This window comes from Tympanuchus pallidicinctus, unplaced genomic scaffold, assembly GCF_026119805.1.
Source record: "Tympanuchus pallidicinctus isolate F22 unplaced genomic scaffold, pur_lepc_1.0 scaffold4, whole genome shotgun sequence".
NCBI lineage: Eukaryota > Metazoa > Chordata > Aves > Galliformes > Phasianidae > Tympanuchus > Tympanuchus pallidicinctus.
The window spans coordinates 43,013,711-43,039,945 of record NW_026294758.1 but is presented as its reverse complement, the minus strand read 5'-3'; the positions used below and the strand labels follow the sequence as shown (position 1 = coordinate 43,039,945).

The window sequence follows — 26,235 nt, the reverse complement described above, 5'->3', positions numbered from 1 at the left end:
TTTAAACCATTCAAGGATTTTTCTATATAGGCACTTGTGAGATAATTTCCCAATGCCTGTCAATGCCCTGAGAAAGCAATATTCTTTGCAATAGAAGAATAAATCACCACCTCCATTGTGACCCACCCATGCTGAAGTAGCACAGTTCGGATTTACTCTTTACAGTACACTGAAAACTGTGATCAGGATTTATAATGTGAATCACAGCCTTTGAGGAGGTGAGGTGAATCCATTAGCTAATTTTCCATTGTGCTGTAATCTACATAGGTCACTCTGAAACTAATGCCTACTTTTTATTTCCATGGAAACTATAGCAGCGACGAAGAGCACAACAAAACTTTGATAGAGAAAATTCTCATCTGCAAAATACTATTTTTCAACATAGTCACCACCATTTGCTGTGTATTTTCACCAGCAATGAACAAGAGCCTGCATGCAGTGCTCGTAACAATCTGCATGGCCATCCAGAGGATGGCTTGTCTTTCACAACACTGTTGTCACTGCTGCAACACACCACACACCACCTCACTATGCTCACATACACTGTTTGGTCTGCATCAACGTTCAGAAAGCATCAGTGAATGTCAGTGGGTGCCATTTTTTCAACATGGAGGAATTCAGTTCCAAACCTTGCTTTATACTCGCTTCCATGTCAGACGCTGTTCTGTCAGATGCTGCCATCTGTCACACAGCAACAAAATGTAATGGAATATTGGTGGAAAGGTTCAGCCTCTACTGCCATATCACCAACATCCACCTCTGATGTCATGGGCCAACATAATAAAATACGAGGCATTACTTTCAGAGTAACCTTGTATACTGGAAGACATGATTACACTTTGCTTTTGCACGACAGTTTTTTTCTAGATAAATATTATTTCAGAAAAAAATGTAGAAATACAAAGTAAAGCAACAATGTTTAAGGCACTTAAACTTCAGTTTTGTTAACAGCAATCATTTTTCAAATTTTGTCATTAATATTCCAAGTGGACACTCAAAAAATCAAAAAAAAATCTAGAAATTCCATATAATGTATAATGCAGTATATCTGAAATCATTTTTGTAAAGAAAGATTTTACACAAACACACTTGTACTAACATACACACAGACTATCCAGAATGACCTATACTGTCATATACACACAAACATCTAAGAAGTATTTAAAATTGTCTTGAGTGAATAGATAATACATCATTTCACAGGCTCCCAACCTGCATGCTTTATATTTATACCCCCCACCAATATCTGTGGATAATTCTGCACATGAAAGAGCTGAAAAGCAGATGTATCACAATTATGCTGATTTGTTTACACATCTATGTAGATAAACACATCCCTACTGTTATCATCATTCATCATATATCAACAGATGTAAAGAATAATAATGAGTAATTGATTTATGTCCCAGAAGTCGTAGTTGGGAGGGGCCTTCTTTTTTCTCCAGGAGAAAGGTTGTGTGCGGGCTTCTTTTTATGGGCATTTTGCTTGTTTGTTCTTGCATACGTGAATAACCTTTAATTTGTGGAAATCATTCCTAATTATTTGGGGATTTTATTTAGAAATAAGGTTATATCTTACCTTCATTTACGTGTTAGTGACCTAAATCTAAACCAGCTGATTAGTCATAAAAATCTCTATTAATAGTATGGTAATTCATTGTCCAAAACCACCACCATATCAGACATTTATTATTATTGGTGTCTGTACCGCTCAGAGCACCATTTTCTTAGCATTAACCACTAAGTCCCCCCAAATAAGTCCCTTGATTATGCAAATGACATTTTCACTGTTAAAGCCTGAAATCAGTATTAAGTATTCCCTTAAATCTGTAAACCTTTTGCATCTGATAGCAAAAGATGATTATTAAATTTGTCCTAAATTCAGTTCATATTAAAGATAACCTAAACGTGTACTGCAGAAACGTTAAACAAATTTTCATCAGATGCTGTCACATATTCCACTGGCAGCCCAGTAAAACAGATACTATAGCTCAATGTAAATTTTTTTAATGTGGTGTAGGGGTGGAAATAATTAAAATGTTACCTTTGCCAAGTAATTCCCAATGTATCCTCACTGGCACTGGGGTATAAATGCCTGCCGTTTTGATTCATGGTCCAGTCACAAATCCTCAGCTGTCAATTGAAACCTAGCAGTCAGATATGGATCGAGCAGTACTACAGTTTTTAGTATTTAAATGAATGCATGCAAAATAGTATTGTACATGGCAAAAGCCTTACTTTCTCAAGAAGAATATTAAAAAAAAAAAAGAAGAAAAAACAAAAATAAAAACAAAAAAAAAGAAACAACCAACCAAACAAAAATAACTTATTCTGAAAAATAAATGCCTACAGATTTGCTTAAGATAATGCTACTTTAATATGCTTCTCTATTAATAAAGCATAAAAGAGTAACTAGTGTTTAGCACAAAACAATTAGCCATTATTAGATTACAAACTGAGCTGGAATAAAAGGAAATGTTAATATTCAATAGTGAAATATTTTAAGAAAGAAAATAAAAATGCTGTTTTCTCTAAGCAATGCTCTAAATCATGTATTAAGGTCTAATGTAGTCAATATCATGTAGCATGCATTTTGTGAAACATAGAAAACATGCAATTTATAGAAATATTGTCCAAATTAAACAATCTGTATGTCCTTATCTTGCTATTTAAGAAGGGTAAAGGTATTTTGTAACTGAAGTTTATTAATTTAGTGTTACTCAGAGCAATTTTACTTAGTAAGAGGTGATAAAATAATCTAATCTTGTTTTAGGCTCAGAATAACAGCATTAAAAATATTCTATTGTTTTTTGGTATAATGAAGAATTACTAAATGTAATCTCAAGCAAATTCTTCCCAGATCCTCAAATCATCAGTTCTGCCTTCACGGACTTTTCAAGCAACCCTCAATAGCTCTCCTTGTTTAACAGCTGCTCCATAGTGTTAGCAGATTTATTGAACAGATATACGACTTATTTTTATGTTTAAGAAAGTGAACTTATCTAGCTTGCAAAGAAAACACATATTTTAACCCCTGTATAGTTATGCGATATTATAAACCGTTGTACCATTACATACAATACAGAACTCTGAATTGAAGATAATGTTGTTACTGAATCTAATTATTTTAATTTCAGCTTTCTCTATTCATATTTGATCTTCAGAAAGCACAAGCAGAGAAACTACAGTATTTTCACGGGAGCAAATTTACTTGCAGTCTTTTCCTGAAAAATACAAATGCTAAGGACAAGACAGTATTGCAAACCTGATCCTGTCTAGCTGATAGACTCATAAGTTTCCTGCTGTTAAGGTCTGAGAAATGGAAACCTTAGTCTCTGATATTTTCTTAGGGATTGTTTCTTGTTTGTTATCTAGAGAACTCCAAAGGACCTCCTAAAGGCCATTAAATGCATGACTAAACCACATGAAATTAAACAGAAAAGGAAATATGCATTGAAAAAGTTTTCTAACATTAACTGTGAATAATACATTAAGAACATTTTAAAAAAGGGCTAAGTAAATATTTAGTTTATTAATTATACAAAACAGTATTGTAAACCAAATTTTAATACGGAAGATATAGTAAAACATTGGTTTGGTTACTTGATTGGTTTGGATACTTGAGAGCAATACTCTCACTATAGCTCTTTAAGAATATTTTAAAAGCTTATAGCTTAATTATAATAACTCACTTCCCACTGAAATAAAAGACTGAAAGATTTAAAAAATGATCTTTTCTTCTTTCACAAAATATGAAATCTATGAGTAAATGATATTTGGCTGATAATAAGCAGAAAATATATTAATGTCCTAAACTTACTGTTACAAAATTTTTATGCGCTTAGGTCTAGCTTGAAAATCTGGCAAGTACTTAGTTTTCAATGGGACCTGACTACATTTGTGATACAGGAAAGCATTTTACATTACATTTTAGTAAAATCAGCTCCTGAACTAAATTGTGATGTTTTTCTCACTGTCTAAATGAAAACTTTCCATATGTGCAGTTAATGTATGAGAGTTATCAGTAAGAGCTCCAAAAAGAGCTTTTCAAATCTATGTCATTAAAGTTAGTATTGTCATACATCATATTAAATATAGTCATACATAGCACAACATCAACACATACACATATGAATACTGATGTGATAGTTATAGAAGGTATACATTTTATATATGCTATTGACCTATTGCATGCACCTATATATGTAGATTGATGTTGGATCAAATCTATAGTTAGTGTAAAGTGTAGTGCTTTTTGTTGCACCAGCTATGCCTCCTTGTAGTACTGTCAATACAAACCACTGCAGGTCTGCCTGATAATTGTATGTTAATACAATTTAATTAATTAATTACAATTAATACAATATTAATTGTATAATAAAATATAGGAAAAGCAGGATGGCATCAGTTGCACTTAAAATCACTTTCCCCATGTTAAAATCTATTGCTTCACATTCCTCTGCAGGCTAACATAGCTGCAGTGTTGTCTTTAAAAGCTAACCTGCCAGGAAAATGTTGAGTTTTTTTTCTACCTCACATAAAATTTCCTTTTACAAATCACTACTGCCTGGAGACTATGATGTCTAAGAAAACAGTCCAGGATTTAGAAATATACATTTGGAAGTATTTGGAAATATCCCTTTCAAAGTCTTCATCTGCATCCCTCACGTGCTGTTGAGTACTTTCTGGGTAAAAGGTCTGGAAGGGCTTAAAAGACCTCAACAAGCCCTGCCTGCTTTTGATGGAAGATGTCTGCTTACAGCAGCAGCAGGAACACTGTCCTTGGAGGACATCCAGACAGCCCAGTAGAGAAAGCCTGGGAACACAGGCCTGACATGAGTACCTAGCTTTGGAAGATGTAGGGCATTTTAATACAGTATTTTGAGTGCTACCTTTTGTCTAGAGGCATGCTGAAAGCTTTCTGGCCAGTTACAGTCCTCAGAGTAAACTGAGTGACTTCTAGAATTATACCACAGTGTTAACTGGACATGAGAAGGCAATTCACTCTCACCCGCAATAAGCCACCTAGGAGATGTTTGGAGCAGGAAATATGAAAGGGAAAGGCAGGAAACTAGTTGCAGTCTGCTTGAGAAAACTTAGATTCCTTAGGAGAAGGACTTAAGAAATAGTCCTTATGAGACAGTTAATAAATGCTGAAAAACATGACTAACTTTCCCATAAATATGCTGTGGATGCAAAATAAATGACCTGATTTTGCCACTTGTGGCATGGCAAAAGCCCCTCTTAGAAGCCTGCTGAAGTGGCCTGCACTTCAGTCCCATAGCTTTGCCATCTTCAGACAGGCAAGCAACAGTAACACCTTCTATCCACAAAATACAAGCAATGACTTTTTACTTCTCTTTCTCTTAACCCCGCAGGAAGAAAGAATGTGGATCTGTGTGCTGAGGAGAAAAAGTATGCCCATCTTTGCAGTAGACGGGGAAACCTGACATGCAGCCTAAGCTTACCCCAGTGTGCAGAGCTGTGTGTGGAGCCTGCAGTCCTGGGATGTACCCTCACTTGTGGAGTACCAGGGAGCTCAAAGCCTGCAGAAAATTGCATTACCTGGCCTGCAAATATTTCTCCAGAAAAGAATGCAACTCCCTTACCAGCTCAGCAACATCATGGAAAGGGGCCACAGGCTCATATAGCAATGGAGTCAAGCAGTACCTCCCTACTCCTGCTTTGCCCTCTGTAAAACACCAGGAGAGTGATTTTAATTTTGCATTTTCCAGTGCTTTCCAGTGCTTTGAGACAAACTGATATGAAGCTCGAGCCAAGAGACAGATCTTGCTATATCTGCCTTTTCAGTTTGAACTGGGCATCTTCCAAGTACAAGTTCTGCACACTTTTAAGTAGGCAAATCCTTCCTACATTCCTACATTATAATTCCACAGTCAACAGCTCAATCTTTAATCATCTGAATAATTTCAGGGGTAATATTTAAGCAGGTTTTGTATTTTCTTATTGAAACAGTGACCCATCAAATATTAACATTCATTTCAATCCTCTGTGATTACTAGTGAAAATAATTAAGTATCTTGCAGTCTGCAATGTGAGATTTTGCTATAGTTTCTGTTAGTTCAAAAAAAGCTCATAAAGCTGAGCATTTGCATATTGTCATTGTTTTGGCTGAAACTTCCTTTAAATGTGTTTCCTTTTCAGCAAGCATATGTGAAAACTGACCTCTTATCCATTTACATACCTCCCTGGTATTTATATGGCCAAGTTTTACGTCAAACTGTCAATTATGATGAGGGACACAATAAGACCAGCTTAAGTGTTGATAACCTGTTTCCTGGCTTTACTGAGAAGTTCTGATTGAGAGTCCACTTGTGTTCTTTCTTTCAGCTCTCTGCTGAAAGCAAAAGCAACATTCACCTAAAACGTTTTAAAAACAGATACTTTGCTTTCGGTAGACATTTAAGTTTACAACTTTCATGACAAACAGAATGAAGAGAATCTCATTTTGAACTGTGGGATTCAGTAACTAAAGGATACATCTGGAAGGAACTACTTCCTATCAAAGGAGCACAGGGCAGTCTCATACTAGGAAACAAAAAGCTATCCGCGGCTTTCTGATTTTGCATTTTAGAGATCTGAAGTGTTTCTTATTACTCTGCACACTGCAAATGTATCAGTCATAAAAGTGATAGCTGTGTGAACATCATGCATACCACACTCAGGAACTCCATGCTCTAGTGAAAACTATGCCATTGTGTTAAACAGTGCACAGACTGAAGGACTTTACCAGTTCATTTACAATTGGATTGGCATTAGTTAGGAAAGTTTACCATGACATGTCACAGAAATCTTATTTTTGTGAATCTGTTCGTCTGTGCATTCAATAAATAGAAGTGTTTGTCTGACAGTCCATCCATCCATCCATCTCTTAATGTTGTATTCACAGGTAAAATCCAAGACTACTGTTTTTGGCAACATTCTAGGTTTTCAGCCAGAAACAACACCAACCTGTAGCTGAGCATCTGTAGTCTAACTGACAGAACTACTTCAGTTTGTTGGTTCTTCCTCTAACTTAGGAACTGTAGATCCTCAGTAGAAAAAAAGGTAAACAGTGAACAAAACAAAGAAAGAATGGGATGGGAGAAGATGCTCCCATACCATTGTGAAGATTATCCAAACTTTCCTTTATGCATAGTTCAGTTAAGATGTTTCTCAGCAAAAATGATGAGCATAGATTCACTTTCATAAAATAACCCCCTCAACCACCAAAAGTCTGACTCATACTTCCTGTCACTTCCTTTCCCCTCACTAGGAATCTCTCCCTACAACTGTGTTATTAACACTTGACAATACTCAAAAGCTGATGCTGAATTGAGGAAAGCAAACCAAGTGGCCATTGATGATTTGTGATAGACATTTTGGGGGAGCTGTCATAAATAGCGATAAAATGCTAAGACCAACATTAATTTGTAGCTGCCACTTAAGCAGGATAATCATTTTGTAACTATTAATGTCAAACATTTAGAAATATCTGGCATTTCAAGTCAGGTAGCAAGAAGACCTACCAGTACATACACCAGAATCTATGGAGTTAAAAATCCTCATTAGATGAATGTCTTCCTGATTAACACAGCATGCTAGGTACTGCATCCAACTTCCACAGTATCCAGATCACTAAAGGCAAACTGTTCCCATAGATGTCACAGAATCACACAACCACAGAATCACAGGGTTGGAAGGGACCTCAAGGATCATGAATCTCCAACCCCCCTGCCACCGGTCAGGGCCACCAACCTCCACTACATCTTTCAAAATTGTACTTAATACTTTCCATCTAAATACAATTATTCCAGGTAGTTATACTATCAGTCCTTTATTAGAAGTTCTAGCAAACTTCCACTTTGCCAAAATGCTCTGTGCTAAGTACATTACAAACTGTATATGTAACTTCTTAATATACTGTGGCTACTGTACTTTATATAGGCTACATCCTGGTTCTTTTTAACAACAACAGAAAGGTGTTCAAGAGTAGATGCCAATATTTCTCATAACCAGAGAAAATAAATCTCCGTAAAGGCTCCTCCAATTAAGTAAAAAATGTGGTGACAATATTTATTCTTGAAGGGTCAGCGTATGTTACATGGTATGGTGAATGCTTAAAAGACTTCTATGGAACTAAAACCACTGCCTTTCTAATTTGGAATTTCTCTCAGCTAATACAAAATGATTGATTGCCTTTATTTCATGTACCTCCTGATTTTCTTTTCCATTCATCATGAGCTGTTTTAAAGCAAATGCATTTAAAACTGGTCACAGGAAGAGTGGTCTCTTTTAAATTGTTGTAAAGTAATGAAAGAACATAGTAAATCAATCTAATTCCTGCCTTACAAAGGATAACTTTTCCTCTATTAAAGTTTTGACAATTTCAGTGTTGTACCACACTTTCTGGGCAAAAAACATATATGGCATCATCATCTTTGAGATTTGATCTTTAGGATTTAAGTGGGAGAAGGCGACTTGTATGTACTTATGTGCTTGCACTTATCCACTTAGAAAAGCTTTATTGTTAAAGCAGTTTCTTCTTTCAGTTGGTTTAAAGCAGTGCACATTATTCCCTAATTTTCTACATATTCGTGTGTGTAACCATTCACACACACATACATCAAACACATTCAGGCAAATTTACACCTATATTCATTGTGTAAGCTACAAAAGAATGAAGAAATCATAACAAAAGTGAAACCATAAAACATTTTTTTTCAATCTACTGATCTCCAACTGATGTTTTGGAATTAATATAGCAAGAGTATGAAGGAACATAATTCAGAATGGAGAACACTGGTTTCACACAGTTTTATGAACTGTGTCTGAGACCTGACTTATTTTCACCTTCTCCTAAGTCATATGGCCACACATTTTACTAAGAAGAGGAGTGTAAGATATAGTGTATGTGAATACTAATAACAATGATTGCCCTCACTTTTAAATTCCTAAGATGCTGCTAAAATCTGCAAATTTATTTCAGTCTACACAAAGCCTAAAATATGTAGGATGCATGAAATAAGCATTATATAATGCACATGTAATAATCTCAGCCAAGAGAAAATTAAGTGTACTGCTACCAACTTCTAGGCATGTGGGAAGAAGTTTGTAATTCTTTCAGTGCACCTGGAAGAAGGTGGCGTAGATTTATGAAAAGTGAATTGTAGAAAAAAACACTGTCTATAAATGTACGTGGAAAAAAAAAACTAATTCTGCAATCTAACTGGATGTCAGACACTTTTCAAAGGATACACTGTAAAATATCACATGAAAAAAAATACAGAAATAGCAATGTACTGTTTAAAAAGAGAGATCTTGTGAGTGTATCAAATAAAATATATATAATGACACTGTATATCTTCAAAAATAATCATGTGGTAATTATAACACATTTCATAATGCAGTGATCTTTAAAGAAAACAGTACATCAGTGAAACAACTGATGGCAAAAAAACATTTGATTTTATATTTTCATAAATGCATACATGTGTTTCCTGGGAGATCTTGCTGATTAACAAATAAGTTGGCAATGTGTCAACTGTCTTATTTATCATCTTTATGATTTTCTGAGGACTTTGCATGCAGTGACCTCTAAAGCATCCATACCACTACCTTGCCCTGGGATTGGGTAGAGGGAGGGAATTTCAGGTGCAGCATACAGCAGCTATATCATGGCAATCACTGAAAAGACCAAGGGCCATTTAACAGCTCCATTTTTACTGCCACATTCACTTTTTTTCCTTGTAACATTTTAAATGCCACTAATTTCAAACTCTTCTCCTGCTAAGATACAGGAGCAACAGAAACACACACCATAAAATATGGTGATAATCTAAGGTGTTGGAATTTGTTCCTGTTATTAGCAGTGTTGGATTTCTGTATATGCATGGCCTTGAAATTGATTGTGGATATTTTGTTTGTAAACTATCATTAATCTTGGCTGTATATTTTCACAGTTTGGATAACCACTTCATTTGCATTAAATTCACAGCATTAACAAGATGTGAAAAATAAAATGCTTCCTGAAACATAAATGATATAAGAAACTAGAACAAAACTATGTTTTTATCACATTTGAGATCTGCAGACCAATTTAAACTTATTAAAGTGGAAACTGTTATATGTTGTTTGGGTTTGATAATTTGGGTTTATATTTAATTTTCTAGAAAATAAATGCTGAAGTGTTGCCCTAAACATCTGAAAAATGCTTACAATACAGTTTAAAAATAGTAAATTGGACTATTCTGTTTGGAATTTTTCTTAATTTTAGTTGATTTAAAATGATTATTTGTTCCCTATGTATCTAATTGTCATTCCTAAAATCCAATTAAAGATTACATGTATGAGCTCTCAAAAAATGCAGCATTTGGAATAAATATGATCAGAAGTTCCTTAAGAAGACACAAATCCAAGAAATAAAGCATAAGCTAAATTCATGTTTCTTAAGTGATTCAGTATTTGTTTGAAAAAACTGCATCTTCAGATGATAAATACTGAAAATTTTAAGTTCCCATTCTACTTCAAGATAACAGTGGCAGAACGTAGAAAGGTAATATTGCAAAAACTTCTCTATATTGTTACACCTATGTGAAACTTGCCCACCTGTTGCTGGTGTAGGAAGGATGGGTCTCTTGGGCTTAGTCCCACATATCGATTGGCTTGGGATGTGCCTGAAGCTGTGTAGGCTGATTAAGGAAGAACAAAACAGATTGATAAAAATACCAACCTATCATAGCTATTACCCTGTGCAGGTACAGTACAGATATCCAGAGTTATGATTTTGCAATATATAGGATGTGTCTATTTTTTCCTTCACTTAGACTTTAATAGAATGCAAAAGAAAAGTTGGACCATGGTCAGAGGCATGTGCAAATTCCTACAAACTTCAATGGAAGCTGCATGCATAAATCATTGTGTTGACTCTTGTTAAATAAAAGTTTGTCAGATTAATGCATATTATTTTTTTGTAAACTAATTAAATGATATATATATTTGAAAGAATTGCAAGTCTGGTTCTCATTTTCATTACACCAGTCTAAGGTACCAGTGAAATCATTAACATTTTAATGTTGTGAGAAAAAAGTAAATATTAGTCCATGTTGTTTACTGCTGTCATTGTCTTTCACAAAATGTAAGAGAACAACAAAAATTGAAAACAAAAATCCAGTTTGGCATGAAATTACTCTTTACAGTCCTTTGGAGAAAAGGTGTAATCTCTCATTAGTAGTTCCATGGGATGGGAGGTAACTTTTACTACAAACTATCGTATTAAATATTCAGCTCCATTATGCATCAGGAAACATTTTTCCAACAAGACAATTTAAGGAAATTTGTTCCTTTTCTGCTACGAAAGCTTAAAGAAATCCATTTCTGAGGAGCAAGAGGATGGTAGGTGCTATAGCTTCAGCTTCAGCTGTAGATCACATTCCTCTCCGGTCTGTCACCAATTTCTAAAAGCTATTACCTTCTCATCGCTTTTGGTGGTGCTTAAAAAATGGGGCAAGTGATCTTACTCCACTTCCTCATATGGAGATGTCCACACTGCATCTCATGGCATAACAGCCTAGAAACTTGTTGGCAGACAAAGTAGAACTAATAAAATTGAACAGACGTACAAAAGTATGCTAGTGAGGATATAGATGGGCATACTTAATAAATGCTTCAGTTTGTACTAAAGTTACATGGCAACTTTCATTACAAGCAAATGATATCTGTTATTTAAAAAAATAATAATAATTAAAGACTTCCTATATTAAAAACCATCCTGGAAAACCATCATAAAAATGAGCCAGATACTTAGAAGGAAATTATGGTGGAGATCATAGCACTGCTCAGATATTAGCAGAGGTTTTAAAAATGTTATAAATTTGATAATATTTTCAAATATTATCAAAACAATTCTGCTGTTGTGCTTCAGAGTGAAAAGCAGTGTTAATCATTTATCATTTTATTCTCATCACACTAATAATAAAACCTTGCTGGCCAAGCATATGTTTTATTTATACTTACATGTTTTGAAAATATCTATGATTTATTGCAAATACAGGCTGACGATCTTTCCTCTAAACACTTTAGCAATCCCAGTGGCAGGTAAGTTGATGTTGACAATGCAGTCTGTATAGATTCATTTAAAATTTTTGTATCAGCAGCATAGGATCCCTCACTTTTTGCTATTTTCTTCTCCAGCAAGCCATGTTCCTTCACTTATTTTTCTCTGTCAGTCATCAAACCAGTTTCAGTAGGGCTTACCCAAGTAGGAACACAGTTGCACTGCTCTCTGAATCATAGCACTCTGAATAGGTAGCATGAGTATGCTATTTTGTGCAGAACTGGCACATTCTGATAAAATGTGTACACTTTATTATTGCTACTTTTTCTTTATTCTGGCAGACATTGGATCTTTAAGCAAAAAAATTGCTGAGGTACTGCTGTGGAAGCAAGAACAGGCCTTATTTGAGTTATCCAAGGAGAGATTTTCTAATGTTCACAGGGCAACTTGTGAGCCAAAGTTCCAATGAATTTCAAACAAAACTGGATGCAAACTCAATTTCAAAATGCAATCCAAATTTTTCATTTAGTAGTAGGATAACAATTAATGAATAGGTTAGGATTGCTTTCTTCTAACAATCATTACTGTGGTCAGACCAGAAAGCATCCCAATGTATATCTGACACTTTATTTATTCTTTTTACCATGTGTATTAGAGATTCTGATCTCATCTGAGACTGATACTTGGTCCACTCACAACCATGTCAAACATGAAGGAGGATGAAATGTTGAATAGTTGAAACGATGTATGAACCTGTTATATTCCCAGCTATTCTACACCAGAAATTTACAGCAACAACTTCATGTTTGCTTCTAAAACCAGCTCTTCTCAAGTCCTACAAGAACTGCACCGTATGATGCCAAACAAGGTACAGATACACTGTACCACTAAACTGTTTTAAGAAACCTTCTGCTGTACTAAAAGAATACCTAATATACTGACACAAATCTATCCATATAAGTTTATAGGTGAGCAGTAGTTTGTCCAAGATTTACTACTATATTTTTTTGATAAAAGAATAACCATTTTCACTCCTTTAAATCTTGCCACTCACATGCATTTCAGTGCTTGTTTCTGCTTCATATTCTAATTAAGTGGTTTGAGGTAGTATATATACTTTAAAAACAAGAGGATTTTGTGGTCTCAGTTAATGCCAACCCAACAGTTCTGAATCACAGTTCAAAAACTAAATGTTTCTAAAGCAAGTCAGTTAAATGCAATTGGTCCTAAAGAGATTCTTATTTTTAACAAATGAGGTTTCTTCCAAACTGATAAGAAGTGTCTCCAAAAATCTTCTCATCTAATAAATACTGGTAACATATCTCCAGTCTAAAGAAAAGTTCAAAGACAGTAGATATGCAGAGAATTAGTAAAAGATCAGTGCATTACTGAAAATTACTGAATAGTAAAAAGAGAAAAAATCACCCATTGCCTAGTAATATCTTTGTTCTTATTTCCAAAACTGCAGTTCCATTGAAGAAAATAGGGTAAATAGTCTGGTCCTGAAGATATAGTAAGAAGAGCATAAAACTTCAAAGCTTTTTGTTTTTCAAATAAATGAAAAGAACAGGGGATCAACTATCCCCTTCAAAAATGAAAAGAAATGAAAATTTTCTTTTGCCCCATCACTTATTTTTGCTAAAATTGACACAACCTATATCAGTATGCAAATCTCATAGCTCGGATTCAGTATGCATTGTAAAAAGGGTTGATTTCTGTAGGAAAGCCCATTAAGGAGCAAATCATCCAATCTGTGTTTGGAATTCCATCTGTAGATCATTGTGAAGCCTTGCTGTCTGGGTGTGCTTCTCAATGTCACTACAACGTCCACCTTAAAATAACTGTCATGTTTTCTTTTTCTTGAATAGTGGTCAAATATGCAGGCTTTCCCTTTTCATTTTATTTGCCATGTCACAAATATTAGTTCATGTAACATGATGCATCGGTTGAAATTTGGAGAGGAAAAGCTTGCAGTCAGATCACATATTTGCTCTCCATGTAAATGATGAGCATCCACTTGGTCAAATAGTAGGAAAAGGCGCCTTTTTCTGGCCTCTATTTGGTATTTTCAATCTTTGATGGACATTTTCTGTTTCCTAGAGAAATACTTACTGGTTGCTGTAGGTGAAGATGCCTCACCTTCAGTGGATGTAGTGATGGGCTTAGTATCTGTCATGTTCAGGGTCACAGGTCGCACCGCACTGTGATGGGGAGAGGGTGCCAAAACTGGAGTAAAATGGCCAGGCACTTTCCCTACTACTTGACCACTGCTGTTAGGCTACAAAACAAAACCAAAAGAATTGTTTGTGAAACATACATATTGTGTTTAAGGCACGTACCCACCTACTGCAGGGGTTTCCAGAACGCCCATCACTGTAGTATTGCATGCTGGAATGTGCTGTTTTAATAAACCTATGAATTGCTATGAGATATTTTCATGTGACAGAAAAGCTCTCCTCAGATAAGTATTACTTATTTAGTAGCACTACCTTTCGGTGAGCTTTGTTTTTTTCTGGATGCAGCATATGTCAGATTGTTTCAAAACATATTTGCCATTCACACAGTTGTGAACTGCGCTACGTACAACGATAACAAGATTAAACTGATCAGGCATAAGCCCTGATGTGCTAACTATTATGAGCAAATGAACGATGGAAAACTTCTACTTTCACATGCCATACCACTCTGGCTTGGAGAATAACCAAGATTTGACCACAACTGTCCATAGAGATTACACATACTGGAAGGCTAACTAATAATTCACTTGCTTGGGAGTAGGAGAGAGGGCTGGGATACACTCACTATACTGCAAATATCATAACTTTTTGCAAAAAAAGGAATTATCAAAAAGCACTCTTCAAGAAGTATTTAGTAATGGAAAGTCTGCAAGTTGAGACCATTATAAAGTCACATCATTCACAGATTCAAAGGATGTACAAGAGTTGGTCTGCACGTGACTTTATAGCACAGGTCATCAGGATAATATTCTACTCTCTGCACATAGGCACATCTGAATTTGGCAGTGATCATTGGTAAGTGTACATATTTACACAATGTTTAAAACATGCCTTAGACATTCAGCATTAGTGTACGCACTTAATTGTAAATATCTTGCAGCAGAAATCAGCAAGTAATGTAGTCAAGAGTGGCTGACAACTTTTAAGCTGATTCTGTGCTCTGTGAATTGCAGGTATTTTAAAATACAGTCACATAAAATAAAAACTAATGAGAATATTATTATTGAAAGGATATTCTAAAATGTGAAATAACTCAGTGAAACAAATGGACTGATAAAAGACCTGATTCAACTGATACAATGGAAGGTTAAAAGAGGTGAACATGATTTAGTTGTAAAATAATAACCATTGGCTGAAATGATTTCTGCAAGTATGTGTAGAGCATAAACAAACAGAAGAGGAAGGAAATATTTGGAAAGTACAGGGAGTATAAACCAGGGGTAATGGAATGAAATAGAGAAGGAGGAAATCTAAAATGAATTGCAGGAAAAACTTCCTGGCATTATGATCTATGAGACTCTGCAGATGCCCCCAGTGGAGACAGAGAGCTTCATTCTTTAGGAAATCTAAAACAAAACTAGAAAATGTAAGTACAAGTGGAGACCAATCTGGTATTCACAAGAATATTGAGCAGCTATCAGATTACTTGTCCCTCTAAAATCACAAATCTTAGAATGCAATGTAAAAGCCCAAATGAGTATTGATGAGAAAGGGCCAACAAACTACACCCAAATTAAAGTACTCTCACTATTGTCAAACGTAAACAAGTCACTTCCTAAACACAACTGTATGTTGGGAGGGAAGAGGTTGGGCCAAGCAGCCATGCTGTTCCAAGATCTTGTAATTTTAATAACTGGGCATTTATATTTATCACTGGATATTTATCACTGTATATTTATCACTTTTCATTAACATCCCTCGTAGCTTAAACTGAAAAGTTACTACTAGGATTTTAGTAACAAGTAGGTGAAAGAGAATCAGCAGTCGAAGTACCTTCAGAATAAGAAAACAGCACTGATTCAAAGAAAAGGAATGACAATACTTTCACATTTACCCAAATAACTAGTATGTTATCAAGACTTTTATTCACTGGGTGAAACTTTGTAGTTAAATAGATCTCTCTTACTCTTACATGAAAATGATGTAAAAGAATATATACTCAGTATCTTCTTGAGAAAAAACAGGCGCCTTAGTGACCATAAATCTGACCCTACCTGCTTTAGAAGAAAACTTTAACTAACGTAAATTCAGAAAACTTCTAAGATTTACGTAGCTTGCTTTCTGCTTCAGATTGAACCATTGTCATGCTTCTTAGAGCCCTGCTGCAGCACTAAGCCCACTCTCCTCCCTGCTACCAAGCTATCCATGCAGCCTTCTGGAGGTCTCCATTGCAATTGGTAGCTTGCTACTGGAGTAATCGACCTGTGACCATAGGACTACCTTGGGATGCTTAGCTCATGTGGTATGTAGGTGTATCTCAGAAAGAACTGCGATTCCCTGACTAAAACAATCCGTTTTTATTATAGGCTAATAAAGAATATTCCAAGGAATTTATGGATTAAATCACCCAGTGTCATTAGCTTCCGAAAGCAGCTCTGTCTCCAAAGCCAGACTCAAATTAATTAAATGGACACAGCTGGAATCCAGGACAGTTTACAGCAATGTATCGCCTTCTACTGTTCCCTAGGGATCCCAGTCAGTAGCTTCACATAGAAGCTTTAGTCCATATGCATATGGTCCAAAACAGCAAACCTTTTTCTTGGTGGATTGTAAGAAAAAGAAAGAGTATATTTTAAAGCCTGAAAACATTTTCCCTCTGCAGAACAGAACAGTGGTACAGAACAGAACAGCGGTACAGTACATCTCTCCACTTGTATTAAATACAAATTATAGTCTCTAGTTCCAATTTTCCCTGAAGAGATTCTTCAGATTAATGCATTACAGGTGAAAAATCAACTGTTACCATCAACTGAGGCATCAGTATGTCTGTACAATGGATTCACAAACAGAACGATGAAGCCTGAGGCATAAACCTCAAGCAAATTACAGGAAGGCAGCTGTGTTAGATAAACAAGCTGTGCATTTGAAAATGAGAGAAAGAAGAAGACGCAGTGCCAAATTTAGCCCCAGTTTATGTAGTCATATATTTTTTATTGTTGGATTAGAGGCTAACTTGATTTTTAGATTAGCGTTACATTTTTCAGATTTTTAATATCTACTATCTTGAATTATCACAGATAAGCTCATTTAACTGCCCAGAGCCACAGACTGTCTTAAATGTAGCAAAACTTAACTCAGACAGTTAATATCTGATTGTCTGTACTACACACGATTTCAGGAAATCCTTACCTCTGAAGTCGGAACAGTAATTAGTAACATATTAATATAAACTTTCTTAAAATCAGAACTTAGTGTAGCTGGTTTTGCTGCTGGGGTTTTGTTAACAGATTTGTAAACAGTAGTCAATCATCCTCCCCTTGGACTACTGTTCACAGATTTTACCAAACACCAGTAGGTTTTCAGCTGTAGTTTTGAACAATGTTTTGTCATAAAGCTCACTATTTCTAGCATGAAAAAAATCTGTGTGTTGTCATATTAAGGCAGCAATACCAACAACTGCAGTTGAAACATCCAAGTCTAATGATAAAATGAGATTGGTATTACAACAATTCACATGAACAACTAAATTGCTTAAATGATAACATGTACTTTATGTTTAAACTACAATACATTTTTATTAACTGTTTTTAGAAAGAAACAATTTTTTATTATTGTAATTCCAAACTCCAAATAAAACAATTCCATTTGTCCTTAGAATCTTAAACATAAACATCTTCAAAGAAATAATAAACAAAATAAAAAGAAAATTAAAAAAAAAAAAATACAAGAAATTATCTAAATTCTGTATATGTTTTAGTATAGCTACTTAGGGTACTGTGTTAGGTGTTTCAGAAAGAAGTTTGGGACTTCATAAAAATTATGTTATTCCAGCTTACACTTGGGGAGCAGTCTATCTGCACCTCTGAACAAAAGGTTATTAAGAGAAGCAGCATTTCCCATCAATGTTAACCAATTGCAGCTGAGCGATCTACCAGTAAGTGTAATCTTGTCACGATGGGTCTGGTGTATTTGGAAATCCTCTACCACTGCATCCTCTTTACAGTTCCAGTTCTATGTTAGATACTGTGGTGGTGAATAATATTACAAAACTCTATCTATAGTAGTGTGGTTTCGAGACCACTGGTTGAATTCATTTTGTTGATGAAAATGCAGAGGAGTCAGTTCTGCATATTTTGGTCCACTGTACAAAATATTTTAAGAGTTGCCTACTGGCCACATCTGGAATTCATAACTAATAGTTCTGTTTTGTTTACTGTGTTCTGTGGAATCTACAGGGGGTGATGAATGTTTCAGTAAATCTGCTTGTAAAATGAAATTGGAAGAAATATCTTTTGTTTTTCTACCTCTTCCTAACACCTTTTTTTTTGGTAATATGATACAAACAAATCCTCTTCAAAGCTAGAAGTTTTTTTTCATAGGACATCTTACTATTATATTACCTGTACCCATCCATTTGTTCCATGGAAGACAGCTCGATAGTACAGGGGACATTTTCATCAAATGGGTAGAAAATACATGCTCAAGATATTGCCTATCTGAGTAACACAACACAGTATCTTGACATTCTACTAAGCATTAACATATATATATATATATATATAAATAAAATGCTGCCACTGAGACTGTAAGGCACTGTAAGAGTTTCTCCTTGGGTTGAACCTGGGGAGTTCCATAAGATATTTAGCAAAAACAAGGCTATGGAGACTTTTTTCCTGCTATTAGACATTATGGTCTCAAGAGAAAAGAACATTTAGCCTTTTAATAGTGCCTCTCATTACTTTTTTTAAGGATGAATCTCACTAGAGTTTCCAATACCTCAGTAATTGACTGTTACAGCACATCCTACACAGACCTCACTGAGAGATCCCACACAAAAGCTTCAGGAGGTGTGACACGCAGCTACCTGTCTGCCTGGAGGAATTAGCTCCTGAAAAAAAAAACAAGTTATTGCCAGTTCTTGGCTGACAACATCATATCTGTATTTCTTTCTGAAAGAAATCAGGGTGTTGACTTTGATCTATAAAGTTCTGAATCTTATCCATTTGAGAAAACACTTTTCTCTTAACGCAGTGCAGCCGAAACTGAGAGCAGCTGCAGAGCTTTAACATCCATTGTTCAGATATGGATAAGATAAAAAAAATAAAAATAAATTTTAAGAAAATAAAATAAAAAAAGAAGAATCCTTCATTCTGAATAACAATTTTTCCCATGAGCTTATAAAATGTGAAATATTTGTTGACATATAAAGTCAAAGGAAATACTCAATTTTCCTTGGATATTTTCCTTAACTGAACAAGCCATGTTACACAAGCAAGAGAAAGGAAATTTCTTTGCAGGTAAATGTTCAAAAAGTATATTTGGACTTAATGACATTTTATGTAATCCAGAGACTTTTAGCTGTATATTTATATTTATGTATATTTATTAAACTAAAAATGAGTAAATACAAAATAATTATTTAGAATTGCAATTTCATCTTTACGTCCTTTGTCAGCAGAAATCTGACCTAGTACTCTCTCTCTGCCTTCCAATTACAGTTAAAACCAATAAATCGCTTTATTTAATCTTCAATAATTTCTTAAAAATTATGATGGAAAGATGCATGCCCAAGAAGCTGAGACTATTTAATGTCAATAAATAAAGTTTATGGCTATCCCAGAGAAATTGTGTGCACACATATCATTTGTGCTAGCTTACTCTGCTTTTTCTCCTAAGAACCAAAAGGGAACCCCTTGCCCAGCCCAAAGAAAGCCTCACAAGAATTCCCTCTTCACTGCCAGATTACTAAAGTTATTGTACTGAAGAATTACAAAGTATCTGCCTGGAATTACAGTAAGGTGTATCCATCCTTTGTTGGACAAAAACTGAATATCCCAATCAGTTACAAGAGGAAAACAAGCAGCCTCACCAGCTTCCAGCAGCAGCTCTTCTCTAGCAGTTCAGATATTTCTGTCTTCAGACAAAAATAAAACTGTTAAAATATAAAACTGCAAACTGATCCATGTTGCCACAAATTATGTTTTAATAACCTGGGAATTTTAGTCAGTATGTAGGTAGGTTCACTTGCACTGCAGTATAACAAACGTGAGGCATTATTTTAAGAGGAAAAGAGTCAGATAAGTAACCTATTCAAACTGGAAGCAGTATTACCATGCTGCTGAAATCAGCACATTTCACAAATAATATCACAAAATCTGACTTGAGGTTACCTGTAAACTGTGCCCTTCATAATTCAAGCCCAAAGAGTTTGCAAGAGTGTATGACTCTGTTTGCTTGGCTCAGTTAAAAAACAAACAAACAAACAAACAAACAAAACCTCACTGATGCCAGGATTCACCTTCAGCAGAATTAACGTTAACTGTTTGCTTTATTTGCCATATCCTTCATCTCACTTGTAGACTTTATCTCCTGTGATTAACCATACCTCGATCAGGGAATGATTCTATTTAATTTGATGGAACATTAAATTTGGAACCATTAGATTTGCCTTTTTGTTGTGCCTGGTGATTTTGTTTCTATGTATTGTTTCATGCACTCTCCTTTAGCATTTTAAGTGTTTGTGAACATGAGTAAGTAACAGAAGGTGAGTTTGTCCAAGCATTCAAACATTCAGCTGCAACCATTCATAAAGGAAACGCATGCTCAAAGTCTGGAGAGGATTTGAAGACTCCAATATTCTTTAGATGAATAAATACTGTAGGCACATAAAACACATAACTAGTGATTCATTTTTGATGAAGCATGTGAGAAGAAAGCAGTATCAATTTAACTGGGAAGACCCCATCATAGTATAAATGCATAGTCAAACACAAAATCTCATTCAGCAGTACGGTAAGCTAAGATGAAAAGTTAAAATAAATACAATAAACAGATCTCAGCAGTATTGCCTAACTACTGGAAATTACATTAATTCTGAGGATCTTGGGAACTTCTTAGATTTCCAGTCACAGGCAAGTTCAGTTCTTTATCTGAATAGATCCATTTCTGTCCAATATGTTTGTTTATTTATTCTCCAGATTGAACATGGGATAATAAACAGATACTCATGAAACTTAAAGCTATGGCTCTTTTGTTTAGGATCATCCACTGTTGCATCATTTTTCACTGCAGCCAAAGGGCCTATCTGAACTTCCTGACTGTTCATCACACATAATTTGGGGTATTTAACATCATGTCAGGAAAATTGCCCACTGTTTCCCCCAGTGGAAACCTATGGGGGTTCTATAGCTTTAAACTAATTTTACTTAAAAGTATTTCACTGAATAGCATGACTGTCTCACTATAATCAGTGCAGCACTAATGTAATTAATCTCAAAATTGCTGTGGGGAGTACAAGGCATCTCAGTTGCTTGTCGTAACAATCTAAATTAGTGTATTACTGAAAGATGTTGAGAAGGAACAGTTCATTCTAGGTAAATGCTGTCAGGGTATCCATTCTTTCTATTTCTAAAGCTGAAATTAAAACTATCATCCTAGTACTCCTTTTGAAATCCAAATGAATATGTTTTGAGGTGGGAAAGTATAATTAAATTTGATGTGGTATTCCTACAGATGCAGTTTTGCATTTTATAATAATTAGATTTATTTGAATAAAAATCCATGTTTTATTTAGGAAAGAAAAACTGGTTTGGCTCAAAGCATGCCATTGTATCAGAACAATTCCTGTTTGTCACTGAAACTTCACAGACGGCTGCTTCTATTCCTAAGCAAAAAAAAAAAAAAAAAGAAAAAGAAAAAATGTTCTTGTTATTTTATTGTTTGTACAGCCATCCTCTAGCTGTTCTATTTGGAGATATTTTGATTGAGTATGCAACTCCTCTAGTACAGGCGATATCTGAGAGGTGAACTTTAAAGAATTAAATTTAAAAGAGATTTCAGTAATAATAGAGATTAATTATAATAAATTGCAGAGAATAGCTGGTACAGATGCCTGGAATCCCATACTTGGTGTTGTTTAATCCTGCCTCCTGTTCTCAGGAACTAAATCAAACATCAAATGAAATGAAAAACATTAGCTTAATATAAAGGTTACGAAAGGTGACAGAGTAGTAAATTGAAGCCAATTTGTCCTTTATTCCCTACAGTGCCACAGCACAAGAGTAGGAAATGTTTTCAGTTCACTACAGCTCTGAAAGGATCAGCAGAGTAAAATTTTGTCTTTTAAGCTTTTAAGATCAGTCATTTAACTACTGATAAGGTAAAAGAATAAAACTCTTCTTGGGCAAAGAGTTGAAAATGCTTCTCCAACTCAGTGAATACAGTTCCCAATATCTAAATCAAAAGATGATACATTTGTCTACTGACTGAAAGTCACATACTTCTTTTAGTTATTTGCTTTTTCAGCGATGATCCAAACCAGAACACTGAACAATCTGAGATTATCAACTAATCTGCTCTTTTAATATATATAAGAAATGAAAATGTAAGTAAAACAAGCACTGAATAATTAAAGAAACACATAACACTAAGGGCCTGATTTTAATTTGCATAATTTTTTCCATAATAGTGCCTAATTAAGACATCAATTTAAAAAAATAAATCCAATAGAACTCTTAAGATTTTCCGCACTGAATTAACATTAAGGACTTTTAATGAATGTCTTAATTAGACTTTGTTATTCATGGAAATTTTACACAAATTGAAATCAGGTCCTGCGTGCAATGTTCCCAGCTGAGTCTCAGCAAAAATGCTACAGGACTGAAAGACTTTCAATTCATGCACAGTTAGCAATTTGTATTCTAAAGCCGACATACTCCGTTTTCACTTTTTGGTTTAATTTACATTAATACTGTAACCAACAAAAATCACTTTGTTAAGACTTTCCATCAAAGTAAGTTTTGATTTTATGAACCCAGTGTTTTTGTTGTTGTAGTTGTTTGTTTTTGTTGTTTTTTTAGTACATAAAATGTCATGCAGCTGGGTTGGAGCATTTGCCCATGGGCACAATAGCCACAGTGACCTTCTGAACAGCCCAGAGAGGCCTTATTTGTTATTCAACATAGAAACTTTGATTCAGTCTCAAGTTCTACTGCTCTTGTGCCTGAAACATGTACTGAAAGGTCTGTCATTATCTGTGGGGAAAAAAAATCCATCAACACAACAATCTCCTCACCCTCATAAGACAACTCTTCCAAAGGAACCTAATTCTTAGGAGCAGGAAAACCTGCCTGCTGCCACTTCAGCGCATTCCCAAGGCTCTCCCAAACACATGCTAGTGCACAAGCTACAGGACTCCACAGGAACATTTCAGACAAAACATCAAAACCAGATACCAGCCCAAGCTGCAAAGATTACATTACATTGACACTGGAAGTACTCCAAGCATTGACAGATCAAGACTCGGCTGCACTTTATCCCATAGTGCAGATCACATGTTAATGCTGTGTGCTGATGCTATCATGGAAAGCAGTTTTGCACACAGTCCTGTACAAATTACTTTTCTAATGAAAACCAATTCCCAATATCAGAGACAAGCCTAAATGAGTGTAGCAGTCAGAAACTCATCCGTTGCTGCATGTTCCCTACAGAAGGAAGGAAAAACAAGAATCTGCACTGTGCTCACTAAATGTCTTTACATCTGTGCAATGTCAGGTGTCTATGAAACAGTGCAAGCATTACCTTGCCGGACTTTATTTTATTTGCTGGTCTGTAAATACACTTGTATGTTTGTGCATCTGTGTAAATGTGTGTGCATGTATCAGCAGATGCCTGGCTCCATCCTGCAGCAGGAGCTTCACTTCTGTCCTGACACTCAGGCCACAGCAGCACCCAGCCTGCAGGAGGGATGTGGGATGGGGATTGGTGGTGTTGGCACTGGCAAAGCTCTCAGTGCAAGCATTTCTCTTTTGCTTGGCAGAGCAACAGTGAGTTAATATGACTATCTTACTCCTTTTATTCAGTCACGTTAAAAAGGAAAAGTGCTCCAGCTCCCAGCTTTCTCTGAGAGTAGAACTAGTGAGATATCAGTATAAACATCTTGGAAGAGATACACATTCCTCACTGGATTGCTTTTGGAGGGGTCGCATGGTTTTACAGTACCTGGCTAGTCTGCGGACTGGACGGGTCGTAAGAAGGTACATAATTCTTCAGAGTATCCTGAGGATTCAGGTGGGGAGGATATCTGATCGTTGGATGAGAGAAGTAACTAGACGGGGCAGGAGGGAGAATAGCTTGTGCTGGAAATGGCAATGGTGAAGGTGAAGGTGGAGTTCTAGTTGAGATGACTGGAGAAGATAAAATAAAATTAAAATTAATTTGCATGTTGTTTCTTCTAAAATTCTTCATCTCTGTGTTACAACAAGAAAAATAAGAAGTCAGTTATAAACCTGCACATTGTATTCTTGTTTCATGGTATTCTTACAGAAGTCTTTCGTGTCCTTCCTTCACACCATCCCAGGCAATGGAAAGCACTTCTCTTTTGAATTCATAAATAGAATAACTTGTTTTGATTTTGTGGGTTATGCCTTCATTTTTTTTTTTAATTATTTTTCTTCAGGCAGTAATTATTCTTTACCATAAAACACTTCAATATAAAATTTTCCAATTTGTAGCCTAAATAAACAGAATAAATATTTTACTAAATAGATAAAACCTACACTTTCATTCACATCATTTCAATAGATGAGAACACAGCCACCATGTCTTAAGAAAACAGTGATTCATCAGTGTATCGCACTCTACCTGCTTCATGTGGGGATGGGTAATAACTATTCAGTAATAAAGCCATGAATAATTAGCTGACCTTTTTGAAAATGCTAATGAACATTCAACTTCAGGGCCTGGGAAACCAGTCTATCCTATAAAAATATCTCTGGCAAAAAAAAAAAAAAAAAGGTTCTACACTGTACATGTTTTGCTTTACATTCCCTTTCTTCCCAGCCCTTACAAACACATACTTCTCTATCTATAGACTATATGTCACGTCTAAACAACCAGCAGTGTTTTCATAGTGAAAGGAATGTACAGTATGTCCTGCCATGCCTGCCTCATCCGGCTGGAAGTGGAGAGTGTTCCTCTCCCTGGCTGCACAGACACCCGCCTTGCCCCTTGCTACACAGCTGGTGGGCACCTACATGTGGCTTGTTTAAAGGAGGTGCTGACTTCAGTGAAAGTAAAGAAAAGACAGTGCTGAGCTCATTTTCCTTAATGGGATGGTGCAAAATCTGATCTGTGTAAGCACGGTATTTTGCGAACTGTTCACGAGTATCATCACATCACATTTCTGTACTATATCAGCACAAGCACACCAACAGTGCTCTACTGGGCTATCTGCGATGTCTTTGTTTTTTTTCCAGCTTAATTTTTAAGTGGATTTCTATTTTTGAGCTGAGACCAAATGGAAGTTTGCCCTTGCTAGAAATGTTCCAAAATTGCTGTACTTTGTAATCAAAACCTTGCAAATCCCCAAAACATTGCTCACTGACAAAAAAGAATATGCTGTACAGATAGCAATCAGATCTCCCAGTGAGTAAATAGCTGAACTATGGAATTAGGTTACAATTATATCTTGCTATTCAAACACATACACCTAAAAATTATACACTAAAAGCAAATGTGTCAACACATAAGTGTGGGGTCAAAAATAATTACAGAAACTTCTGAGAATGATTTCTTTTAATCACTGCTCCACCAATTCAGTTAACTTATAAAACATTATTTACTGCTCTGTCATGGGAACTCTGCAAAACAAACTCAAGTGAGTAGGAAAACATCCATTCCATCTCCATTGTGACTGAGTATGGTGGAAATCCACAAAGACCAGAATGAGTTCAGGCTTCCTGTCACAATACAGTAAGAAGATGTAAAGGGGAATGTAGTTCTTGCATGTAAGATGAAGGATAAAACCTCCACATCATAGGGAAATCACAAAAGAAAAACTTCTTAAAGTAGAACTGCATGTTAAAAAAAAGGGTGTGCTCAGATTTGCTTCACTCTTCAAAACATCCAGCTTTGCTCAAGAAATTAAACCCTTTCTATGCAGTGTATAAGGAGTGGTGATGAGTCACTGAGGGAAGACTTCTGTGTACTGTGTTCTCATCTGGA

General features: G+C 35.5%; 1 protein-coding gene across 13 annotated transcripts in view; it reads right to left on the bottom strand.

The window, feature by feature from the left end:
• NFIB (nuclear factor I B) overlaps positions 1-26,235 on the bottom strand; it is a 176,224-nt gene that overhangs the window by 16,090 nt on the left and 133,899 nt on the right. For 3 of the 13 annotated variants that reach the window (XM_052701566.1, XM_052701567.1, XM_052701569.1), the window contains exons 8-11: positions 24,232-24,416; positions 14,168-14,333; positions 10,609-10,691; positions 2,045-2,133 (exon numbers count right to left, since the gene is read on the bottom strand). In XM_052701566.1, coding sequence (XP_052557526.1) covers positions 2,045-2,133; positions 10,609-10,691; positions 14,168-14,333; positions 24,232-24,416 — 523 coding nt within the window. Of the gene's footprint in view, positions 1-2,044; positions 2,134-10,608; positions 10,692-14,167; positions 14,334-14,725; positions 21,896-24,231; positions 24,417-26,235 lie in introns of those variants that run through there. The other 10 variants (XM_052701568.1, XM_052701570.1, XM_052701572.1 and 7 more) reach the window with 7 other exon arrangements.